This window comes from Nansenia antarctica, assembly GCF_963989245.1.
Source record: "Nansenia antarctica genome assembly, chromosome: 10".
Classification (NCBI taxonomy): Eukaryota; Metazoa; Chordata; class Actinopteri; order Argentiniformes; family Microstomatidae; genus Nansenia; species Nansenia antarctica.
The window spans coordinates 28,544,043-28,567,855 of record NC_137680.1 but is presented as its reverse complement, the minus strand read 5'-3'; the positions used below and the strand labels follow the sequence as shown (position 1 = coordinate 28,567,855).

Below are 23,813 nucleotides of genomic sequence, written 5' to 3'. Positions count from 1 at the left end.
TATAATGCCATTTAGCTGACGCTTTCATCCAAAGTGAATTACATTACAGTGATTGCATACATTTTTTAGTATATGGTCCCAGCAGGGATACTCACACTCTCTCTTGTTTTCACATGTTTTTTCTCTCTTTCACACTGTCTCCCTCACCACCTCTCTTTCCAATCCCTCCCTCCCCCTTTCCCCCCCATCTCTCACTCGCTCCCCTCCCCTCCCCTCCCCTCCTCTCCTCTCCCCTCCCCTCCCCTCCCCTCCTCTCCCCTCCCCTCCCCTCCTCTCCCCTCCCCTCCCCTCCCCTCCCCTCCCCTCCCCTCCCCTCCCCTCCTCTCCCCTCCCCTCCCCTCCCCTCCCCTCACCTCCCCTCCCCTCCCCTCCTCTCCTCTCCCCTCCCCTCCCCTCCTCTCCCCTCCCCTCCCCTCCCCTCCCCTCCCCTCCCCTCCTCTCCCCTCCCCTCCCCTCCCCTCCTCTCCTCTCCCCTCCCCTCTCCTCCCCTCCCCTCTATAATAATAATTATATTATTCCCAATTTCTTGCTGGTATGTATATATACTGTATACAAAATAATGTTATCACTCATTGCAATGGAAGTCGCTTTGGATAAAAGCATCAGCTACATGGCATATATTACATATTATTATATTGCAGGTACGAGGCAAGGAGCAGGCGTCTGCTGGAGGACTTCTGTGTGAGGATGAAGGAGCTCTTGTGCCTGGGCCTGATAGCCCTGCTGGGCCACTGTGCCCTCACCCAGGGCCCAGACGACGAACAGGACAAAATCCAAGACTGGAGCGGCAAGATGGAGGAGGTGGAGTCCAAGATGAAACACACCATCGAGGCGTGCGTAGCAGCCTTCCCCGAACAAGCCTTGCTGGACACCCAACGTCTTCTTCAAGAAAAAGAGGAACGCAATCTTGGAGACACAGCGAAGGAATTACAGGAATTCCTGACTAAGAAGTACGATTGGGTAAGGTGGTCCGTCCGAGCGATCAACCACTCAGGGAGCAACTACCGGAACTGGCGCGCCGGGGAGCACTTCCAACGCATGACCGGCCAGAACTGGTTTGAGGTACTCCAGGTAAACGACACCAACGTAGTCGTGTCGTACAGCGCCAGCCCCCGGCCCGTGCCCAGTGACTGTATCCGCAAGCTGATGGAGGGGCTGGGGAAGAGGGCCGATGCCAAGGCGGTGGTGGAGGTCCTGGAGAAACAGCTAGCGGGGTTCGTAGTGCATGCCGTCAGTCGCTACAAGGAGAGCCATGCTGCCTGGAGCTTCCCTGACGACTGCCATTACTGGGAGAAGAGCAAGAATGTGGGCGCTCTGTGCGTACACTCAGAGTGACGCACTTGTAGGTGGAATGTATGGGATTGGTTAGGGAACAGTGGATGAATCTGATGGGGGATATTCATTAGGCTACACCACCATATTCATCAGGCTAAAATGAGATTGGACACGTGGTTCTGAACCACAGAAAATGCAGTAGAGTCAGGTCATATTTGATCTTTGCCTGGTATTTACCTACCTTGGGGAGATGGGGAGATCCATGGTAATGCAGTTTTGTGAATATGCCCCTCAATAAGCCATCTGTAGATAGTGAATATGGTTTGCACGTTGTTTAGCTGGCAAGTTTAGGTCGCAGTTAGACTGACTGTATAGCCATACTGTGTGACTGTTTCACACATTTGGCTGCTGTTACAATAAGCTTGCACCAGTATTAGCTGCATATGCATTTCATAGCCTATATATGATACAGTATTAAGTCACTTCTTAGCATATTTTATGACGACCATTTTATTTTACTCATAATTAATAATAATTCAATAGCCACATGAAGCCTATTGCCTATACTGCCAAAAAAAATCAAGAGATCATTAAATGAAATATTTTTTCAATGAACATTTTTGCTGAGATTGCAAGTGCTGAGCTGTGTGGTCTCATTGCCTGAGACACAGGCTGGCCTACATCATGATGAAAGGGTGCATGGAGGCTGCACTGTCAACCGTGAAAACAAGCAGTAGGCCTATTTGCCAGTCAGAAGACTATATTGTGCCTTGTGTTTTCGACGCACTCTTCCGAGCCCATATATCAGGCATGCTTTAGTAACACAAATAAGGTTATCTAAGTTATGCCTATTTTGTGGACAGTCTTTATTTATTACAGTTACTATAGCATGGATAGTCAAGTGATGTTTAACCACCCACGACCTCTAATTCATACTAACTCAAACATAATAAATATACAATAACATATCACCATTTGTCTTTATACTTTATGACAATTAACAATGATGCATTACAACCATACATGTTATCGGATGTGTTTATATGAGTGTAATCTAATAACCGTCTCTCCTGTCTTGCGTAAACATGATTTGCGAACCACTGGTGACGTCTATTACCATTAAAACAACCTAGTGCACCTATACGTTCACCGGGGGCCCAGACTAATTTAATTGATATTCGCACATAAGTCAGCGCGTTTCCTGACCACCACAGCTTTAGTTTGATAGTCTATGAATAACCCTTGGCTGCGTTAATATCCTAAAGACGAGCTCCAGAGTACTTGACTCAGCAGGATGGAATCACTCATTAGGGCTGTGGGAGGTGGAGAGCGGTGGGGATGACGATCATTCCTCGGCTGAGTGGAGAAGCTATATGGTTCTGTCATGGCTTTAGCCTCTACGCGCTACGCTATCGTAAATCAAGCCTGTCAAAATTCATCGAGCGCGCTGTCTCTAATATATAGCACAGTAGGAAATGGCCTTTGCTGGTTGAATCGTCTTCTTGTCTTCACTGCACCTTTTGTAAATGTGTGTTTGTGGGATGTGCAGGGAGTTTCTCCAGCTTCTAGGTGCATTTGGAGAAAGTCAGGGTTATTTGTCAGACCCCTGTGTTTTTCCTCACCACCTGTCCTGAAAAACTGAGTTCCCCAAAATGATATTGACATGATAGGATTTAATGAGCAGGCAACTATAGAATCTATATAGCAATATCTAAATCTATAGGCTAGTATAGATGCCCCACTAATGACATATTATATTAGAGATACCACTATAGAAATATAACATTATATTAGAGATACCACTATAGAAATATAACATTATATTAGAGATACCACTATAGAAATATAACATTATATTAGAGATACCACTATAGAAATATAACATTATATTACAGATATCACACGAATGATAGCCTGAAACTCTCTTCTTTACAGTTTAACGGCTGTTTAGCATTTACCATTGGGAGTTTTAAAGTAGGTCTCAGGAAGACTCGGGGCGGCTGTGGCTCAACCGGTAGAGTCGGCATCTAATGATTGCAAAAAGTTGGCAGCTAGCAGCGGTTCGAATTCCTGGTGGGCCACATGTCGAGGTGTCCCTGAGCAAGGCACTTGAACCCCTAATTGCTCTGGGGTCGCCTATAATGGCTCTGACCCCTTGCCTAGATGCCCCCTCTAGACCATAAATGCATTTCATTGTACTCTGTGCAATGACAAACTTTGAAGCCCTTTATTAATAATAATAATAATAATAATAATAATAATAATAATAATAATTACAATAATAAATACAAACAGATTTTACAATGTAATATCTGAATGGAATACTGTATGTCCTCCGAATGTTAAACAAAGAATGAAGGAAAGAACAGACTGGGAGTGTCTATCGTTCACCATTAAATAACTCCTCTCCTCAAACACACCACAGAGCCAGTCCCACAGCCCACAAGACTAATGCACCCTCACAGAGCAAACAATGCTACAAAGCCAGAATTCCAGAACCACCATTCACAGGGGTAGAACAGGTGGCCCTTGGACATAATTGAGCCGACCAGAGAGCTGCCAGCACCTTAAGGCTACCGGTACACATCTACGTACCTAAACTCCAACTTGATCACAACAGTTTTGATGTCTCTATACAGTATTAGTATTATATTTATATTTTGGAAATAAATGCCTCCATAGATGCTCTGATGTGTGTCAATAATCTATGATATAGTGCAACATGGAGGGTAAGCCATGATGTCACTATCTACTGTATTACTACTACTAATGTACTAATAAACTAATAAAGCTATTATTATGATGATTATGATGATGTTAGTTATTATTATTACTACAGCCTGTTTATAATGTTGGCTGTTTGTCAGCTTGTCAGTCAGTTCAGCTGCTGTTTCCACTTTGATGTTAACAGTACAGTGTAAGCCAATGGACCCCTGTATTCATTAGCGGTTCTGTGGGCTTTGCCTTGGTAATATCTATTGATCCTTGAAGCTCTTCTCCTGCGTAAAAAGGCTTTCCCTGCGGTAGAACGTCAATCCCAACTGTCACTATATGGAAGCACTAAAACATCTGTCTGCCAACCTGATCTACTGAGAGCTTCTCTGCTGTGGAGAAGGAAGAGTCTGTGTTGTGGTAAAGGAGATTACAAGTTATTTCATCCTTCATAGCCATTACTTTGTGACGGCATGGAGCCACAGCTACTCTGCAGACAGAGGGCGCTATCAACAAACAGATATTCGAATGCTTTTGACGAGACTCCCACAGAATTACATGTTTAGACATGTTGAATCTCGTCACGTCACTTCCAGCTGTTTGAAGGTATTTAGGGCTTCCAAAAGGGCATATGAGGGCATATTTACTACACTTTGTATGTTGGCTGTCACAGCTATTTGATTGGCTCTATATGGTGAAATACATGGAAAATAAATACATATTCAAAAGCCACAGATCTTCATTTTCTGAGCTGGTTGCTTTGACACCTTAATGGTTATTACAGTCACTTCCATTACCATTTAATCCAATAAGGACCACATGCAGTTGATGGACACTTGTTGGCACCTCTGAATGTAGTATTGCTGAATGAGTATTGATCTCCTCTCTGCCACTAAATGCCAGATACGTACAGATGAGACAGAGGAGAAGTTGTCATCTACATAGGGATCTATTTTGTCCATACACACATGTCCACCATGCTACAATCAGCCTCGGCTAGACAGGTCGCAAGATCCACCAAGATGTCCGCTCCAAACTGCTGCTGAGCATTAACCAACCATTAAAGCAGCATGTTCGACCTAATGTTTTTAAACGGTTTAGCCAGTCTCTAACACACCCTATCTACTAGATCTGTAGCCTGTAAGGAGACATGTTCCTCTCCTTCATGGCCGATCTCCCCGTATCCAGGAAGAGATAGCAGTCAATATCAATATTTCATAAACAAATGAGAGATTTGATGGAGGCCAGCATCGGAGTGGCCCTGGAGGGGAGGGGGGGGGGGGGGGGGGGGGTGGTCGATCAATGGCGGGATGGCTCTGGCCGACAGGTCTCTGCCAATCCCAGCCCAGGATAATGCTATTACCCATCAGCCCGAGTGGACCATCGACCAGCCCGCTGCTCTTTAAGTGGGCTAATCTGATAAAAAGCATTAAAACATTTGTTCAGTGACACACAGCGGCCGGCAGGTCCAGCCCAGCACTCAGAATCGAATCTTTAAAAAGGTCTCTCCTGGCTGGAGCATCTGCCTGTCCAGTTTAGGGCTGTAGCCTTGTGAGCATTCGGAAGGCATTAGTATATGGGACTTTGTGGAATACTACATGGAATGTCTGGAAAACATATCTAGGGTGAAGAGCCTGACAGAAAGTGTGTTCAGTGGACACGAAACACGTGTGTTAACCATCTAGAAGATTCCCTGATGTTTCTCAGCACTTCCTGTCTCCTCTGGTGCCCTCAAGGCCCCTTGCTGGGTGTTTTGGTTCCCTCCTCCCCGTAGCACAACCCTCCCCCGGTCAGACTTCTCCGACTTCTCATAACAGCAAGTCATAGACGACGTCAGCACACAAGTATTTCTGCAGATTCATCTGTTTCTCTTTCTCTCTATATATATATATATTTCCCTCTCTCCATTTGTTTTCCCACCCCTCTCTCTCTCGCTTTGTAAAACGTGTCTCTGTCTCTCTCTCTCTCTCTCTCTCTCTCTCTCTCTCTCTCTCTCTCTCTCTCTCTCTCTCCCTCTTTTTGTCTCTCTCTCTCAATTCAATTCAGTTGCTTTGTTGAAGTATGTATTGCCAAAGCATACAAAACATTTACAAAACAATACATACATACACATTTTATTTTTTTAAATAATCTTGTGTGATAAAACTGTGTAATTTAGCTCCCACCCATTCCCACACTCTCTCTCTTTTTCTCAGCCTCCCCACTCTCTGATAGATAAAAGCCAGAACCTGTCTTTACTCCCCCTTTACCCACCTCCTCCCCCATACTGCATGACAACACTACCACTAACTATCAGTCAGAGGCAGCTATGTACTGTGAGAGGAGGAGGCTCTGTGTTGTGAGGAGAGGAGGTGCTAAGGTCTTTTCCCAGGAGACTGTAAAGAGCATGAGAGAAAGCGTGAGAAAGAGGAAATGGAGGAGGGGAAATCAGAAACGCTCCACACCATCGAGCTAGGATCACGACACACAGGAAGTCATCGTTTTGGATCCTAACCGAGCCCCTATCTAAACGATGACATCATAATGACTGTATCCTTGTGGCTCTCTAATTAGACAGTGTACCTTTAAACAAACACTGTTTTATTAGCCATGTAATCAGTTCGAATCAATTGTTGGAATGTGGTCATTTCTGCACCCCCCCCCCTACAAATAAAACACCCATGCACTGCACACACCCCCTCCAAGACCACACACTCAAAGTCAGTCATCTTTGGCACCCCTGGAGCAGTTAGGGGTTAAGTGCCTTGCTCAAGGGCACACCAGCAGTGGTAGCCACCTTAGATATGATGATAATAATAATAATAATAATAATAACTTTTTATTTGTAAAGTACTTTTCTGCAAACGTTGCAGCTCAAAGTGCTCCAATCATTATATAATCATAATTTAATAATGCCAGCAACCTTCCAGTCGCAAGCTCACAATAGATTAGATTAGATTAGATTCAACTTTATTGTCATTGCACAGAGTACAAGTGCTGAGACAACAGAATGCAGTTTGGCATCTAACCAGATACAAATAGTGGCATAAGTACAAAAGATATGCATGGTATTGCAGTAAAGGTATTACAGTGTGTTGAACATTATAGCCTACAGTGTATGTATATTGTATAATGCACAGTTACATATGTAACTGTAGCCCCGTCCCTCTGGAACGCCCTCCCCACCCACATCAGACAGGCCAACACCCTGCCAACATTTAAACAGACTGTCAAAACCCACATCTTCAAGCTTGCCTTCACCAGTTAACCCTCTCCCCCTCCCCTTCCCATGTGTCCCCAGCACTACCTTAATTAGGCCCCTATACTATCTTTTATTTATTTTTTGTTACTTTTTATTATTACTGCTCGATCTTTTCAGTTTGTAATGCGTCTTTCAGTGTCTAGAAAAGCGCTATATACTGTAAGTCTAATGTATTATTATTATTATTATTATTATTATTATTATTATTATTATTATTATATGTAATATGTATAAATAGAGACCAAAATAATAAATATTGTATGTGTAAACAATTAGATCTGGCTCCCTCCTGGGGTGGGGATTAAACCAGCGAACCTACCGATTGCTGGCCAGCCTCTCTGACTTCTAAGCTAGAGAAATAGTCTAGTAGTAGTGTCCGTCAGCTCTTAAAGCAGTCTGCCAGGTTCTTTTAGCAGGACTATAAATAGTCCCCCTCTTATTTGTCCACAAAACCATTAGCGAATTAAAGTTGTAATCGGCATATTGATCTCAGCCCTGGCCCCGCTTTGTAAAACGTGTCTCTCTCTCTTTCTCTCTCTCTTTCTCCCTCTCTCTCTCTCTCTCTCTCTCTCTCTCTCTCTCTCTCTCTCTCTTTCTCTCTCTCTCTTTCTCTCTCTCTCTCTCTCTCTTTCTCCCTCTCTCTCTCTCTCTCTCTCTCTTTCTCTCTCTCTCCTTTTCTCTCCTCTCATCTCAACATAACTTCCACTCATTCCTACATTCACACAGTGATACTACACCCTATAAAAGTTCAGTCAAATTCGATTCATTACTTACCTTGTCTGTTGTTACCAGAACCAATGCATGCAACCTATATGCTGAAAAGTTGTCTCGAACATAAGTTCATGTTCTGGTTTGTCACCACAAGTACACTTATAACTATTAAAAGGTTTTAGCGGACACTTCTGCCTACTGTCGTTTCTCTGTTTCTCAGTGTGGCAGTTCAGTCTTTCAATGAATGGGTTTAGTTGTTTGGCTGGCATTGTGTGGGTCTGTGTGTGGGTGACAGAGGTCCACTGCAGGGGGCCACAGCCAATGCTATTGGAGCAATGAGGCATGTGAACATATCACATGACCGCTTAGCTGACCACCTACCCCACACTAATACTGATGAGGCAAGATTCTTGCATTGCTGCCTCATTGCGATGTCCTCCACTCAATCAATAAAAAACAGACTTCAGAATATGATTTGTGATGTATTCTGACCTACGTTTTAGTCAAACGCAGGGGCCACTTTGCTGAAACTTACAGTAGGAGGCCATTCTTGAAATTAGGGGTAAAGCAATATGTCTAAACCAGATTCAGTCGGTTGAGTCGACAGTCGGAGTAATTTAATTTCCAATTTTCATGAAGTCTGAAGGTGGTCTGCTCGGTTTTGTAAGGGCACGGACGGACTTCAGGTGAATTTGTAAACAATCAATAAGATGCCCTCTCCCAGCCTCTAAACCTTTATCTGTTTCCCCTGATCTTGCCTGGGTTTGTATCGACCTGTGGGAGTGACGGATGGGTTTGCGTCGCCCCTGTAGTGAAGAAGACAGACTAGTGTCCCTCACCAACAAAGCAACTGTGTGCATACAAATCAGTGTTGCATGACTCAGGGAGGTCAAAGTTCAGTAACTGGATTAGCCTGCTGCACATAGCAACAAGATGCAATGGATCTTACATGTTATTTGCTAAATATGGATCATAGTGCATCATAATCAAATAGTTGATTGCCATAGCGACATTGCTCATCATGTATCCATTTCAAATAAGTAAGATGATTGTAGACCCAAGTGTAAGAAAGTGATCTGTGTGATACAGTTAATATTACTATACTGCACACAACATTTGGTAGCATAAAGCATTTGGTGACAGATATATATCTACCAATTTGTTGTGACTATCCTACTCTACCTTTTTGTCTTGCCATTTTGTCTTGCCCCACTATGAAATGTACTTACAGCCTTGTCATGCACCTTATATGGTGTATTGCAACACTGTTGCTCAATCTAGCAGGGCAGTGCAGTGAATTATGAAGTTAAAAAGGAGTGGTCAGCAGTTTATGTCACTATCATTTCATTTCCTGTGAGACCTCCCTCCTCCACCAGAGGAAGTGGCTTCATTCTGTTCCTTCTCCCTCGGCTGCCTCAAATCAGACAAGTAACGTTGAATCGCCTAAACCCTAGTCCTCATTCCTTCCTGTCATCATTATGTCATGTTCTGGTTGACCTGGAAACATCTGTAGAGAAGAACAGAGCCCTGGCATGCTGTACTAAACCCAAAGGTGGAGTTTGGATTGTAGACACCACTGAAACCAGAAACCAAACTTTAAAGGGCAATCCAAACATATTTTTTTTTTCATTTCATTTCACAAGTTGTCATTATGTGCACAATTCCCTCGACGAATAATTGGCACCCCAGGCAGTGTTGCAATCTCAGACTGATATTAAAACATTCCGGAAGGAAAATGTGTGTGTGTATAAAGCTTAACCTCACTTAGAATAGAATAGATAGAATATACTTTATTGTCGTTGTACCGTTGCCTATACAATGAAATTGTAGTGGTTCTTCTGAAGGTGCAAAAACAGAAAACATATTCACATATTCACAAACATATACACATATAACATATCACAAATATTACACACTAGACAATTAAAAAGCGAAAATGCTATAAAACAAGCTAAGAGACAATGAGGTCAGTGGTGTCAAGTGCAAATAAAGACAACAATCGTAAGAAAATAAAAACAACTATAAAAGCAAGCTAAAAGACATGAGGTCAGTGGCGTTATAATACTATAATAATACTGTAAAAATATATATAAATGTATAAATAAGCACTTAGAATAGAGTTATTGCACATTTCTATTGCACTTTTCCCCCTGAAGATAAACATTTATGAACATGTCTTATGTCTATTGTTCAGTGTTCTGATGGTCCATGGGTAGGAACTGTTGGACAGCCTGTTTGTTATTGTTCTTAACCTGCTCCTGATGTTGTGATTTGCCTCCATAACGCTAAAAACAGTGGCCTTTTTATACCAGTCCACAAATGTATGTTACATAATAATACTACAGTTTAGGTGCACTCCCATAATTTGATGAATCAGGTAAATGTTGGGTATACACCTACTGGCTGAGACTCAACGGTGAGTCTGGTGTCGAGATGCCTCTGGCGGTACCCATGTTTCATAGCGTCTCGCACACCTGAGAAACTTTCATTTCAGTTTCTCAACTCCATTCCAGAGAACTGTCACTCTCCAACCCACATTTGTTTTCCCATGGGAGTTCCTCAGATCCGTGATGACTCTTCTCTTCAACAGTAACAATTTTCTATTTGAGCACCAATCCCTCATTCCAAGTGACTCAATGTTATAGGGAATAAAAGAAGGTTTCCTTTTGAATTAACAGTCACAGTTCAGTATGACTATGTGCATTGTCATTTGTTTGCCAAAGACCAGTTTACGGTTTAGCCTTTTAGTTAACAACTACGTCTACAAACCCATTAGTAGGCCACAGGGGAGGCTGGTGGAGGTAGAAATGAGAGGACGGGCTCTTTGAAATGCACGGAATGGGACAATTGTGTTTGATAGCATTCCTCATTCCATTCCATGCATTACAATGAGCCTGTTCTCTGATTTCTACCTCCACCAGCCTTTACTGGTAGGACAATGATGTGCAGCGTAGGTTAGTCTATTGTACACACACTTTTCTGTCATCTCTTCCAAGTTGATTAGAAACCATCCATTTCAGGGCTATGCCAATTACCGAAATAGGGGGGTGGGGTTTGGACCAGTATCTCTTAGAATACATTGTCTACTTCAAACACAATCTTGCATCAGTTGTAGCCCCCCTCTGCAGCAAAGTGGTATGTTCTGGCATAAATAACCCACTGGGGGGCTTTCCAGTGAACTGAAGTGACATCTTGTGGCTAGAAGGAAACACTATCACCAGAGGCCAAGCTCAAGAACATCAAGTGTAGTCAATAGCATAGCCCGACACCTACGAAAGGACAATACAACCTTTTGGATAACATCTTTCCAGATGCTGAATTATCAGACATGGACTATTGCTTAACAGAAAACTAAAATCCCCAATATTTGCAAATAGGCTATATGCAAATCAGATATATTCATCTGTGTGGTAATGTATATTATATAAGGGATTAGGACACCATACTGGACCTACACAAATCTTGTGGAACATTTAATTCCATGGACTAAAGCCGTTTACACACTAATGTGTTCCAGAAGAAACTTTGTGGGCTTGAAAAGTCTTATTTTGGTAGTGAAAAAGGTTTAAAGATGTTTCGATAGATGCATGGATTTGCTGGGTAGTTGAAAGATAGTCAGATATTTATTATGGTAGTGTAGAAAGTTAGCGATGGTTTAGTTGGTTGGTTGGATGGTGGAATGACAGACAGACAGATAGGACGAGCCAGGAGTCAGTGGAGTGGGTAGAGAGTTGGTTGGTTGAGTGGTTGAGAGTGGTAGAGTTGGTTGGTTATCCCGGATGAGAGTTTTTGGAGTTACAAAAAGCTGAACAGGTATCAGGTATGGGTTGTACAGTACTGAATGAAGGAGTAGTGACTGGTGAAAGGTGAAATAACAGATTATGTATTTGGTATGGTATTTGAAGGTTTAGATAGATAGAAGGTTATATAGGCAGTATGTTAGAAGGTCATAGAAGCAAGCCCACCTAATAATAATAATAATAATAATAATAATAATAATATGTATGTCAAAGAACAATAGTTGATACTTGCAACTAATTAAGGTGACTTCAAAGGGAAGTCAGAGTGTAAGACCAAATGTCTCCTCAATACGGATATAAAATGGTGAGAAAAACAATGTTTATTTCCTCCATTTACAGACATCAAGGTTGTTGAACAGGAATGTTTAGTTGTTGTGGCTATTAGCTAAGTAAAGCCAGACAAAACATAACCTGAAAAGACGCTGACTTGTCTGCCACACCTTGCACAGCTGGTTATCATTATCTTAATGACTTTACTAATTGTTCCACCTTGTGGGCTTGAACTCTCCTCACAATATAAAGGCCTTGTTTTTGTCCTCAAACTGCATAGTTTCCATTGATGCCATTTCTGCGTGGGATGGAATCTCAGTTCTAGGTCTCAGAGTTGTTTTTACTTCTGAAACAAAGCAAGCTGTATGTTAATGAGTGATGGGGAAATTAAGAAAAACATTTTCATACCCTGACACTCAGTGACATAGGTGATAGAGGTGAACAGGGAACATCAAACAATGTGATGTGGGACACATCTAGCATAACCACTGGAGACAGGAAGTAGGCCATTGCAGCTGAGCTACATGTTGATCTTGCTCAGTGTTACCCGCCTCTGTCAGTACCGCCCAAGTCCTTGCGAAGCGCATTCGCCCCTTTCTGAGGGCAACGAAGTAGCATAGTGCGAGATCTGACAGAGGAACGATACAGGACTCCACAAAACACTGGGAGGTACCAGTCGGCCTCGCCAGCTCCTCCTCAGACCGGCTGACCTTCATCAATTTGCTACAGACGTCCCCTCCCTCCTCCTCTCCCTCTATCTCCTCCTCTGTGCGCCCTACTCAATAGCAGGAACCATTAGTCATATCAGTCTGTGTTTGTCACAGTCGTTCGGTTGAGCTGAAGCACAAAGGCAGTGAGTGAGCATTGACTGCTGTGGTGCGGATGCAGAGACACAGAGGTCCTTTCACTGCTCCGTTCAGCCCTGTGACGGGCTGACTCTGGAAGCACTGCAGCTCTAGAGGATATTTCACCCCTCGTTACACCAAAGTAGTAACTCCAATGCTCTATACTAGCTTTACGTTCTTGAGGTTAAGACACTTCCAAATGTCACACCGTTTTATATTGGATGGAGCAGTGGTATTATATACTTTATTCAATACAACAAATTATGTTTTTAGTTAGATATACTAAGTTGTCAATAGCAGAAAAAGACAGAAAATTCAATTGAACACCATACAGTACTTTGACATATTACAGGGTTTGTCATCACACTCTGTTTTTAGTGTTCTGCTGCTACAGTAGCTTTGTTGGGTTACTGTACTACAAACAACATAGGTTACACTCTGCACTGAGCTGGTTGTTTAGGATTAAGAACAGCCTAATATTTACTCTTCCGAGAGGTAAATAGACTTTATAGTGGACTGCTTTCAGAACAATGGACAAATACAAAATGAACAGGACACAGTTTGTAATCAAATTCTTCTTTCACTCTCTCTGATGGTTTGTCGGGTGGTGGTCCCCATGGACAGACATCAATCAATGTCCGTGGCAAAGTAAATTAATAGTTGCTATTTCTGTGGTACCCAAAATAATCTTGAGTTGTAGCTTTAAGGAAGTGCAATTGTTTATCGGTAACAAATCTTGCTAACTTTAAAGAGCACGGGGGCCATATTGGAGAGTGAATTATCTTTTTAAGCACGCACACTGTTAAAAGGGGCAAGAAACAGTGACCATAGCAACCTCACTGGAGACACAACAAGCAGGGTTTTGTGTGTTTGTGTGTGTGTGGCAAGGGGTCTCTTGGCTTTCCCTTTAACCCCTCTCTCTCTCTCTCTCTCTCTCTCTCTCTCTCTCTCTCTCTCTCTCTCTCTCTCTCTCTCTCTCTCTCTCTCTCTCACTCTCTCTCTTTTCCCCCCCCCCCTCTCTCTGTCTGTCACACACAGACACACACACACACACACACACACACACATTTCCCTCTAGACCCTGTGTGGGAATGGTGTGTGTGGTGTCCTTGCATGGGGAGTGTTTACAGGATGTTTCTCTATCTCAGTGCCGGCCCTCGTCCCTCCGAGTGGGTTCCAGTGGAATGCTCGGAGGGGATGGAGGAGTTCCAAAGGGGGAGTGACAAGGGAGAGATGGAGTCTATATATACATCCCAACCATAGGAGGCTGGTGCTCAAAGGCACAGTTGGACTGCTGGATAACTGGACTAGTCCCCACTGTACACTTTATACCACTAAAGGTGAGTTTTTTTCTTTTTTTCTTCTCTGAGTTGTTTGAACAATCTTCAATAGCATCAACTTCTGACTACTCAGATGTGTGTTGTTTATCCAATGGCAAACTGATCTTGTTTGAGAACTAGAGTAGAGATTTTTGCTTTTTGATATTTGAGAGAGTGAGAAACTGGTTCTGAAAGAGATCCTTATCTCCTCTTCACATGTTGAGGACTCTATAGACAAACAGGTGAAATTCAAGTGCAATTTGAGATGTTGGGATGGCATTGTTAACGGATGTGGTCTTGCTCTATTGTCTCATAACTGAAGGATGTGGTCTCCATAAGTGCTCTTTAAGCTGGTTTCTTTCTCAGTGGAATGGAAAGAAATGGTTAGCAATTAGGTTTTTTATGCAGCACTCAAACAGTATGTTGAACGGATGTAAGAGAAGTTGAGTGATATTTGTCTACCTCTGGTTGGTAACAGACCAGATGTTTTGGGGCTTGGAATTTCCCCCCTCATAACTGTACTGTTGGCACACCTTTCTCAGAAGTGAAGATTTGAAATATCTGAGCCTAAACCTGGACAATTTCTCAGTAAGTATTTTCTCCTCCACTAATTATGCGCATTAGATTGTCTGAAGTTCAGTTTTGTGATGAGTCACAAATTAATTCTATAATAGAATCCTAAATTCCAATTCTACAGTATGTTTATCTATTGTTTTCTTTCAAAGTTGGGTTTTTAAAACCGGTGGGGTCTAATTAGAGCAGTGATCGTCCTTGGGAAAGCTTGTAAAATGACACCAGTGATCATGACACTGCAGCAATTACTGGTAAGCCCAATGGGTGTTCATACTGTAGGAATCTGCATTCTGTTGTTTTATACAGAAAAACAACAATGTTAATTTTTGAAAGCCCAATTTGGTTTCAATTAGGTTTCAAAATGATGATTTAAAGTGTGACAAGAAAAAAAATTGTTTTTCATTCTAGAACAAGTGCAGTGGTGAGGGTTTCCTTTTCTCAAATCTGGGTGTGCCTTCTTTCTGTAGTAGATATGAGCTCAGGGGAAGGAGATATATTGTGTGAGCTCATCTCTCTTGGGTATGTTACATTGGAATTCATGTATGTTCACAAAAACTGAATAGTGAACAACAGCAGTTGACCATTTCCCAGGTATTAAACATCTGTGTTTGCTTTGAGGCTTGGCTATTGTTAGGGCTGTAAATTACAGTCTAAAAGGCCAGCACTGCAATGTTGCGCAACTGTCTTTGTCGTTATGTGAGAGTACACATACTCTCTGCGTTTGATGTTTGCTTTGAATCGCCATTAAACGTTTAGTATGTTTATTTTTCATGCATGGTTTGAAGTGAGTCAATGCTACCAAAGCCGTGATCGAGTCCTGTCGTTAAACTGAGACTCCCAAGGGTGTGGCATGAAACTAGACTCCTGCATGGCCCAACAAGTCTTGCTTTTCATTTTCATTTTGAGTGTAGATTGCTCTACTTGACATAGGCCTGTTGTGTCTTTGTTGAATGCTGTCCATTGGTGTCTTGATGATGATCAAGTGATATCAATGCTACCATACAATTCCAAGTAAACCTCATCCCTCACTACATTACCAATGTTGATGCTTTAAAACGTTGTACATTCCTCACTTCAACCAACTTTACAGAGGTTTTATGTTTCTGCCTCTCTTTCAGGCATCGGCATAATCCGAGGCTCTCTGAAGACCAAGTTTGGAACTTTGGATCCCTCTGCACCTCAAAAATGACCAGTGTGGCAGATTGGATCGTAGAGAACAGGGACAAGATCGAGAAAGGTGTGGAGATCATGGGTCAAGCCTCAGAGGTCTTAGCAGCCACTGTTGGCCAGATCCACCCCATCCTGGAAGCCATATTTATAGCCTCCGGCGAGCTCCTCAACAACCCAGAGGGGAAAGAGGCCCGTTACCTCACGGAGCAGTTCGGTTTGGTCAGCCAAAAGCTAGAGGGAATCCAGAACGACATTGACAAAATCGCCCTGGAACTGCAAAGGACCTCCATGAACAAGCAGAACTTCGACCGTGAGGCCCAGATGATCAGCCAGTACGAGAAGTTCCAGGACTTTATCAATGCCAAGCCGTCATTCAAAGAGAAGAAGATGGGGAAGTTCCTCACCCATTTTGAAAACACAGAAGGGGACTTGAATGTGGACGCCCTCTACAACGCTGTTACCGGGGAGAATACCTCAGGCGACCCCATGCTGGAGACAGTAGTTGCCACAGAGCAGAGGAGCAGACGGGCGGTAGAGGACTTCTGTGCCAGGCTCAAGAAGCTATTTGTAGTGGGCATCATCGCTGTCATAGGCCATGCCGCTCTCAAAGAAGGGGTTGTGGGGGACGAGATTGTGAAGAAGTGGCAGGGCAGAATGGAAGACGTGGAGACACGCATGAAAGCTGCAGTGGATGAGTGCACTCAGAACTTCGCCGATCAAGCCAAGCAAGACGTGGAACAGAAGCTTCAGGTGGAACCAGCCAAGGTTGACACTGACTTCATCAAATCGATTTTAGATTCTCTTGCTAAGAAGTATGATTGGGTGAAATGGTCCATCAGGGCCTTCAATGACAAGGAGAACTTTTTCCTTTTCAACTGGCTTGCTGGAAAGAGATACCATGGCAGTGGAGGAGTATCTAACTCCTTTGACATGCTGACCACAAACAAGATCAAAGTGGTGATCTCTTTCAGTGTTGAGCCTAAGCCAATAAATAAAAGTCAGGTCCTGGAGGAGATTGAGAGGCACAAACTGAAGGGAAATATGATGGAGGTGGCTTTGTCCTTAAGCAAGAGCTTCCCCAACTGCCTTGTTCATGCCGTCAGCCCCTTTAAGGAAGTGGTGGAGACCAACAACTTCCATGTGGATTCGTACTACTTTTGCAAACACAAAAAGGCATATCTGTGCATTCATTCCGAGTAGACTTTTATTAAACTGTACAATGGAGGTTCCAGAGATGCTTTTTTATTATTATAGAAATCTCTCATATAGCTGATTCTACTGGGAACTTGTTATTGTGGGGACGTTTAATCTATTCTCTTGTTATGGCTCTGGACTACAAACTATTTCTGTGTCGGCATGTGAATTTATTGTGCTCTGAATGTCAGCTTTTTCATGTGTGGATAGATTGCACGGCTGTATATCATGCAACAACAACAGTGACATACAGCAGTAGTGTTAGAACCTGCTTCTGCCTCCCACCAGACAAAACGTGTATTTATGTTATTTTTCATATTTAATATGGAAAATATTGTTCTTATTGTACCTACCTCTGCATTCCAGCATTTCGCAAAGCAACATACCAGCCAGCAGTACAATCATCTCTGTCATATACTTCAGACAACATTTTAATAATCAATTGTAGTGGCTGCTTTCCAAAAGTCAATTGAAGTATGCAGTATTCAGTATCGATATAAAGGTTTAAGGGTTATTCTACTTATAAGTTTTTCATGTCATGTGTATGCTGTCTTTATTCATAATAAATCACAATACAAAGGATTTTGTCCTCATTGGTCATTTTTACTTAATTTCACTTACTTTTGCTATATCTGTTATCATCCACTAACTATTTATTGATGCTGAGGAAAAATGCACTTAATAATATAATAATAATCATAATAATCATAATAATTCCAGAAGGTAACATACATACGTGCATAGCATACCTTGACAGTGGTGGAGGACACAATTGCCTGTAAATAAGGTTATGTCTGTTATTATATTAATAAGCAACTCATGCAATAGAGGCAAATGTTAGCACATGTTATTTACTGTATTCAGGAAAAATACCTCTTTGTCCAAAAATATTGTCAATCGAGTTATTGATCAAACTGGTGTAGGTCTCTCGTTTCCACGTTGTCCAGGGATATATGACCTATTTTGTTAAACTGATCCAACCACCAACCAAGTGGAGCTTTCTACAATGGGTGTGTCTCCACTCCGAATATGAGAACCACATGACCCAATAGGAAGAGAAAAACAGACTGGAACTGTTCTTCCGCAAAATAAAGCGCATTGCAAGGTGAGTTTTTAGAGTCAAGTAACAATAACAAATAGATCACGAACGATCGCATTAATACATTATGTAAGCTCCTTCAAGTTCGAGTTCAAAAGTTGTTGCGCAGTTGTTGACACTAGTTTCCTAGAGTATGTCAACATCATTACCGTCTGGTAACTCGCTCTGGGCCATGCTTTTATTCAGACTCACTCTGTCGGTAGGCTATGCATTTTGGAAATATGGATTATAAATGTGAATAACGTGATGTATACATCAATTGCGCAAACACTGTGTGGATACAGTGTGAACTCGTGAGTTTAGAATTATAAGGTTCTATCTCTGTTCAGGGCAGTTCAGAGATATTGAGCGTCAAAGTTTTTACATTCCATTATGTTTTGTGAGATGGAACCTTTGTATTTTATGAATTACTAACTCAAAAATGTCAACATTTTTAAAATAACACCACACAGGCATTCATAAATACCTAATGGATCAGATTATGTACAAAAAAACTCGATTTTGACAAAAATGGAGATAGAACCTTATAATTCTAACGCCACGAACTGTAAAGGGCGTTGGTGCGTTATTAACAGACTTTCCAGGAAGTGCACCATGTTTCTGGAGGATACTGTTATCTCTCATGTAGGCCTACAAAGATGGCAACTTAGTTGACACATTGTAAGAAGATATGACTATATATTAACCCACGAAGTGTGTGTTTACTGTAGGGAGTTAAACAAGATGCTGAAATGAAGCAATTAGAGCCCTCGTTGAACAAGCTAATCGATACTTTTCCCCATTAAGAGGCCATAAACGGCTCTTAACAGTAATATGATTTTACATCTCATCTTGCAGCAGAAATCTATGTCGAATTTGTTCAATAGCGTGTTAGCATGGTTAAGGCTTATGTCAGGATGTCTTGGCCACCTCCTTAAACTTGAAGCCATCACATTTAGGCCTACATACATACCGGTAATACTTCAGTTGTGTTACCTTCCCTCCCACCACCAGCCTCCACAGGCGTTAGTGTCTATGTAGAGGTCCTTCGCATACACTCAGACCAGAGTTAAGGCTTAAGTGAATGATCTGAAAGTGCTCATTTTTAGCACGCCTGTGTGCATTGACAAATCAAATGAGATACTCTTCTAATGCATGCTATCTCTCTTGCCTTCATTGAACATGGCTGCTAATGCAGACCAGAGTCATGTCATTGTCAAATGCAGATTTTGTCAATCATTTCTATGGTAGCTCCCCTTGATAGAGTAGTATCATATTATATAACCATGTCCAGATTCATTAAGGCTGCTTCATATTTATTTTTATTTTTATAACGCAATATTTGTTTGCTTTGTTTTCCAGTCCCGATAGGCCTAGTCTCTGTTTAAATGGCCTTAGACATTCTGTGTAAGCTTTGACAACTGTAGTAGGTGAGGTATCAAGTTGAGAAATGAAGGCTATCTCCCTGATCTTCTGCAGTGCTAAACCCTTTGGGACAGATCTCAGCAGAAAGGAAAAGGAGCTGACATAATAGTTTCCATTGTCAGCGTTGCCTTGGTTACTTGCTGAGTTGCGATGGAAAATGCACCCTTGCCCAGCAGTTCTAACCTCCTACTGTTAATCACTCCCTACGCCTTCAGTGGCATTGACTGGACTTGCTGAGAAAGAGACAGCGGTGCTGGTTTTTAAGGGCCAAAGGAGAATGGATTGAACATAGATGCATTAGTATCAGATATTGATAACTTCTTAGCTCATGAGAACCCATTCCTCTGATGTGGGAGTAATTTCACTCCCAGCTATTAGATCTGTTCTACAACTTCCTCTTTCAGTATACAGTCTTAAATCTAAAATGGTCTCCAGGCCCTCTACCAGTCATAACTTGTGCTAGCCCTTGTCACATTATTCCGATGGCATATGAGATTTCTTCAAATGGGCACCTGTTACTTATACGCTGCGGTTGTAACTAATACCACCGTTCAATTGTTTGAAACCACTGTAATGTTTTTTTTGTAACTTTTATTTCTGTATTCTATATTTCAAATCTGATGTTGTTGATTAGTTTTTCTCATATATGGAACTTTGGTGAGGTGATATTATGAACAGTTCGAAAATCCTCTCAAACATTGCCTTAAAATACACCTTAGAAATCTCCATAGAACAAAACCCGTATTTCCCTGACTTGAATACCCTTTGCATTTTTGCCTCATTGCTCACTGGGTGTGTCCAGCTGTAATCCCAGCAGGCTTTGCTTGTGGGCTGAAATTCACACTGCTCTCTCTCTCTCTCTCTCTCTCTCTCTCTCTCTCTCTCTCTCTCTCTCTCTCTCTCTCTCTCTCTCTCTCTCTCTCTCTCTCTCTCTCTCTCTCTCTGTCTCTCTTTCTTTATCTGCTCTCACAGTGATGCCAGCAGATCTGAGGGTTTGATCACGGAAGCAGGCCGAAGTCCAACAATACCGGAACAGCACTATGTAAGTTACCAACACATTCCTGATATTAGATATAGGAAGGTAATTTAAGGTAATTTAACTGTATGGGCCTAACTTTGTCATTGGATAGGTAGGCCTTTGGTATGGCTGTTGATCATTTTCTCCAATGTAGCTTTTACTTTTAACTCAGGATCTTAAAGCGATGAGGGATTGGTGATGTGATTTTGAATTAATATCCAATAACACTTACTGTAAGTTCTAACATTATCTCTGACCATCTCCATATTTTCTCTTTTTAGATTTTGTACTGAGAGATTGTCTTTGCACTGAATCTGAACACCATCAGCAAAAATGGCAGGCCAGCTACAGAAGCTTGTAGCAGAGAAGAAGAACGTGGTCGAGACTGTGATGGACGTGTTTGAACAGGGAGCAGAGGTGGTGGCCAGCATCGCAGGTGACCTCTTCCCTGTTTTCGCCATCGCTGCACCAATCTTGAAGTTGTTCCTGGACAATGTGGAGAGCAAAGAGGCAACATTTATGAAGGAGCAGTTCCAGAAGGTTCGAGAACGCCTGGAGGTTGTCTCAGAGGAGATCCAGCGCATCAATGAGCAGATTAAGAAGAGCGGAGCGGATGCTACCTACTTCTCGGTGGAGGAGAACGTCACCAACCAGTTCCGCAAGTACATGGACATCCTTAATGCCAAACCCAAGTTTCGCGAGGTCAAGAAGAAGCTGTTCTTGGAGCATTTCGCCAAAACCGGTGGCGACAAGAACCTGCATACTCTCTATAGCGCCGTGACAGGAGACAACTTCGGTGGAGAGTCGGTGCTGGAGATCACTCTGAACTATGAGGAGAAAAGTCGACGAGCAGTGGAGGACTTCTGTGCAAGGCTGAAGAAGCTCTTCTGCATTGGCCTCATCGCTCTGATGGGCTACACCGCTCTGAAGGGCTGTGATGATGAAGAGGAGCTACTCCAACACTGGGGTGAGAAGATGAAGGAAGTACAGGGGAAAATGAGCGTTGTCATCGAGGAATGCATCACTAGCTTCCCCAAGCAGGCTGAACTGGATTCCCGACGTCTGGTAAGGGACCACTCTGACCAGAACAACCAGCAGCTGGCTAACACCATTGTGGACAATTTGAAGAAAAAGTATGACTGGGTGAGCTGGTCTGTCCGCATATTCAGTTCGCCTTCTGGCTTTCTTGCTAAGAACAAGAAGGACTTCCACTGCACCACAGGGAAGAGTCGCTTTCAGGTGCCAGCGACGGACGAGAAGCTGAACGTCATGGTGTCCTACAGTGCCTCTCCGGAACCTCTGGACAAGGCCCGCATCCAGCAACTGATCCAGGATCAGAAGAAACCCACCATAGCGGGGCTGGCTGAGCTCCTGTTTGAGCAGCTGCCTGGGTCATGTGTGGTCCACGCGGTCAGGACCTGCAAAGACTTGGCCTGGGCCTGGAGCTTTGCCGAAGAGCTACACTACTGGGGGGAACACAACAAGAGCTTCTATGTCTGTGTTCATTACGCCTGAGCTTTTCTTGCAGCTAAGAGTTAGCTTAAAGTCCCAAGGTTATATTCCGTCTAATGCGTTCTTTGCACAGATGCTGACATTGACAAGACTTTCCTCTCTTTATGTGTTTGTATGTTCCTCAGCGGTAAAAAGTGAGAAGTAACATGACACCATAGACAGTTTTATCTGCCATTCCAGTTTTATCAATGTGAAATATAAATATAAATATATATACAGTATATATATTTTCCCCAATCTGAAGCAGTTCATCTAATTGTGTTTTTTACAGGAATACTGACCATTCACCCAAAGACACTACCCTAAACTTGTGGTTGTCATGACTCATGTCTTCTTGAATTTAAATATTCCATCACCTAGACTGATCATGAATGAAGCCTTGAGGCTTAATATTCTACTGACAACACATGTATGAATTGTCATCAAGTGCATATGATAATCTACTATGCGTTCATTCAGCTTTGATAGTCCTTAATTATTGCAACACGTGTTTCTCATCCATTCTTAGCAAATAAACATGCACATTACAGTGTGTACTCTCGACACACCATACTCAGTCAAAGTAGTAACATTTGGCACATGTTGCCTGTCCTCTCTGTTGTTCCTTTGGTTTGTTTATTGATGTTTGTGACGGTGACAGAAGTACATGTTTACTTGTATGCTCTTGTTGTGCAACATAAACTGTGGCCTGCGGTCATCAATGTTTGTCTTACCCAGAAGAGTCCCACCACTTGAGGATTCCTACAAAGAAGGAATATTGCATAGTTAAGCACATTCCATTAATCTGGCACATCAGTACCTCTATTTCTTTTGTATGTGATTGTACCACAACTTTAGGTTAGCCTTCTTTTTCTTTTCTTTTTTTAACATAAAAAAATAAGTAGGTGGTGGTTTGATGTCTATGGCTTTCCACACTGGTGCATTGTCAGTAACCCAAGCCAATTTACAGGTGACCAAAAGAACATCATTTCATCATTTGTCATGAGAATGTCAGTGGTGACCTTGCATACATGTTATGATATTTTATATGTTATGCCACTATCAGGGTCTGTATTCACATAGCCTTTTACCTGCATCGTTTTATTGCAGACTGCTCATGATTTCAAATAAGTAATTCTTCCCTAGATCTTATATTTCTACAGAATCACATATGTCTCTGTGTCTTGATAACGTAAACGCAACATGGCGATCAAATTGTTATTCCCAAGTATTTTTTGTAGTTCTCACTTTAATAACGATACGTTCATAACAGCATCTCTAATAATGTGCCTTACATTTATAATACATTTATAATGTGCCTTACATTTACAAAAATTGCCATGAATAAATAATTAAAATATGTTGTATGTGTCCATTTACCTGGTTGGTTGTTTGTCTTGCTTCCATACAATTACAAATACAGTTGATATTTTAATCATTATTTTGCAGGATATTCAGAATAGTGCCAGATTTCTACTTCTGAGGTATGGAGTGACAGAGGTTCCCTTGATAGTGTTCATTATTATACTGATGTTTACACGTAATCGATTGATTCATACATAACATTTCAGAAGGGAGAAACTTGCTTGGTTATCAATCACTTAACAGCAATGCTGTGTTTTTACAACTCTATATCATAATCAAGTCTAAGTTCAAATAAATAATAAGTATGATTTTGTATGCACAAAAAT

General features: G+C 42.2%; 3 protein-coding genes across 4 annotated transcripts in view; all 3 read left to right on the top strand.

Annotated features, from left to right (window-relative positions):
• The window catches only part of rpz6 (rapunzel 6), a gene marked incomplete at both ends in the record, with an annotated part of 1,919 nt that extends 584 nt beyond the window's left edge, over positions 1-1,335 (top strand). The window contains one exon of the mRNA XM_080540077.1: positions 642-1,335. Within this exon, the coding sequence (XP_080396203.1) occupies positions 642-1,335 (694 nt within the window). The remainder of the gene's footprint in view (positions 1-641) is intronic.
• Positions 1,336-15,931: 14,596 nt separating this feature from the next.
• On the top strand, positions 15,932-17,116 carry rpz5 (rapunzel 5; the record flags this gene model as incomplete). Its single annotated transcript, XM_080541156.1, has 1 exon — positions 15,932-17,116. The coding sequence occupies one exon, from the start codon at positions 15,932-15,934 to the stop codon at positions 17,114-17,116; it is 1,185 nt and encodes a 394-aa protein (XP_080397282.1).
• Positions 17,117-18,148: 1,032 nt separating this feature from the next.
• Positions 18,149-23,455, top strand: LOC308166993 (protein rapunzel-like). 2 transcript variants are annotated; one of them, XM_080541332.1, is made up of 3 exons: positions 18,149-18,215; positions 20,586-20,655; positions 20,913-23,455. In XM_080541332.1, exon 3 carries the CDS (start codon positions 20,965-20,967, stop codon positions 22,144-22,146), a length of 1,182 nt encoding a protein of 393 aa, XP_080397458.1. In that variant the 5' UTR covers positions 18,149-18,215; positions 20,586-20,655; positions 20,913-20,964; the 3' UTR covers positions 22,147-23,455. The 2 variants fall into 2 exon arrangements, with proteins under 2 accessions (XP_080397458.1, XP_080397459.1); XM_080541333.1 differs by having other exon boundaries at positions 18,167-18,215; positions 20,598-20,655.
• Positions 23,456-23,813: the final 358 nt, after the last annotated feature.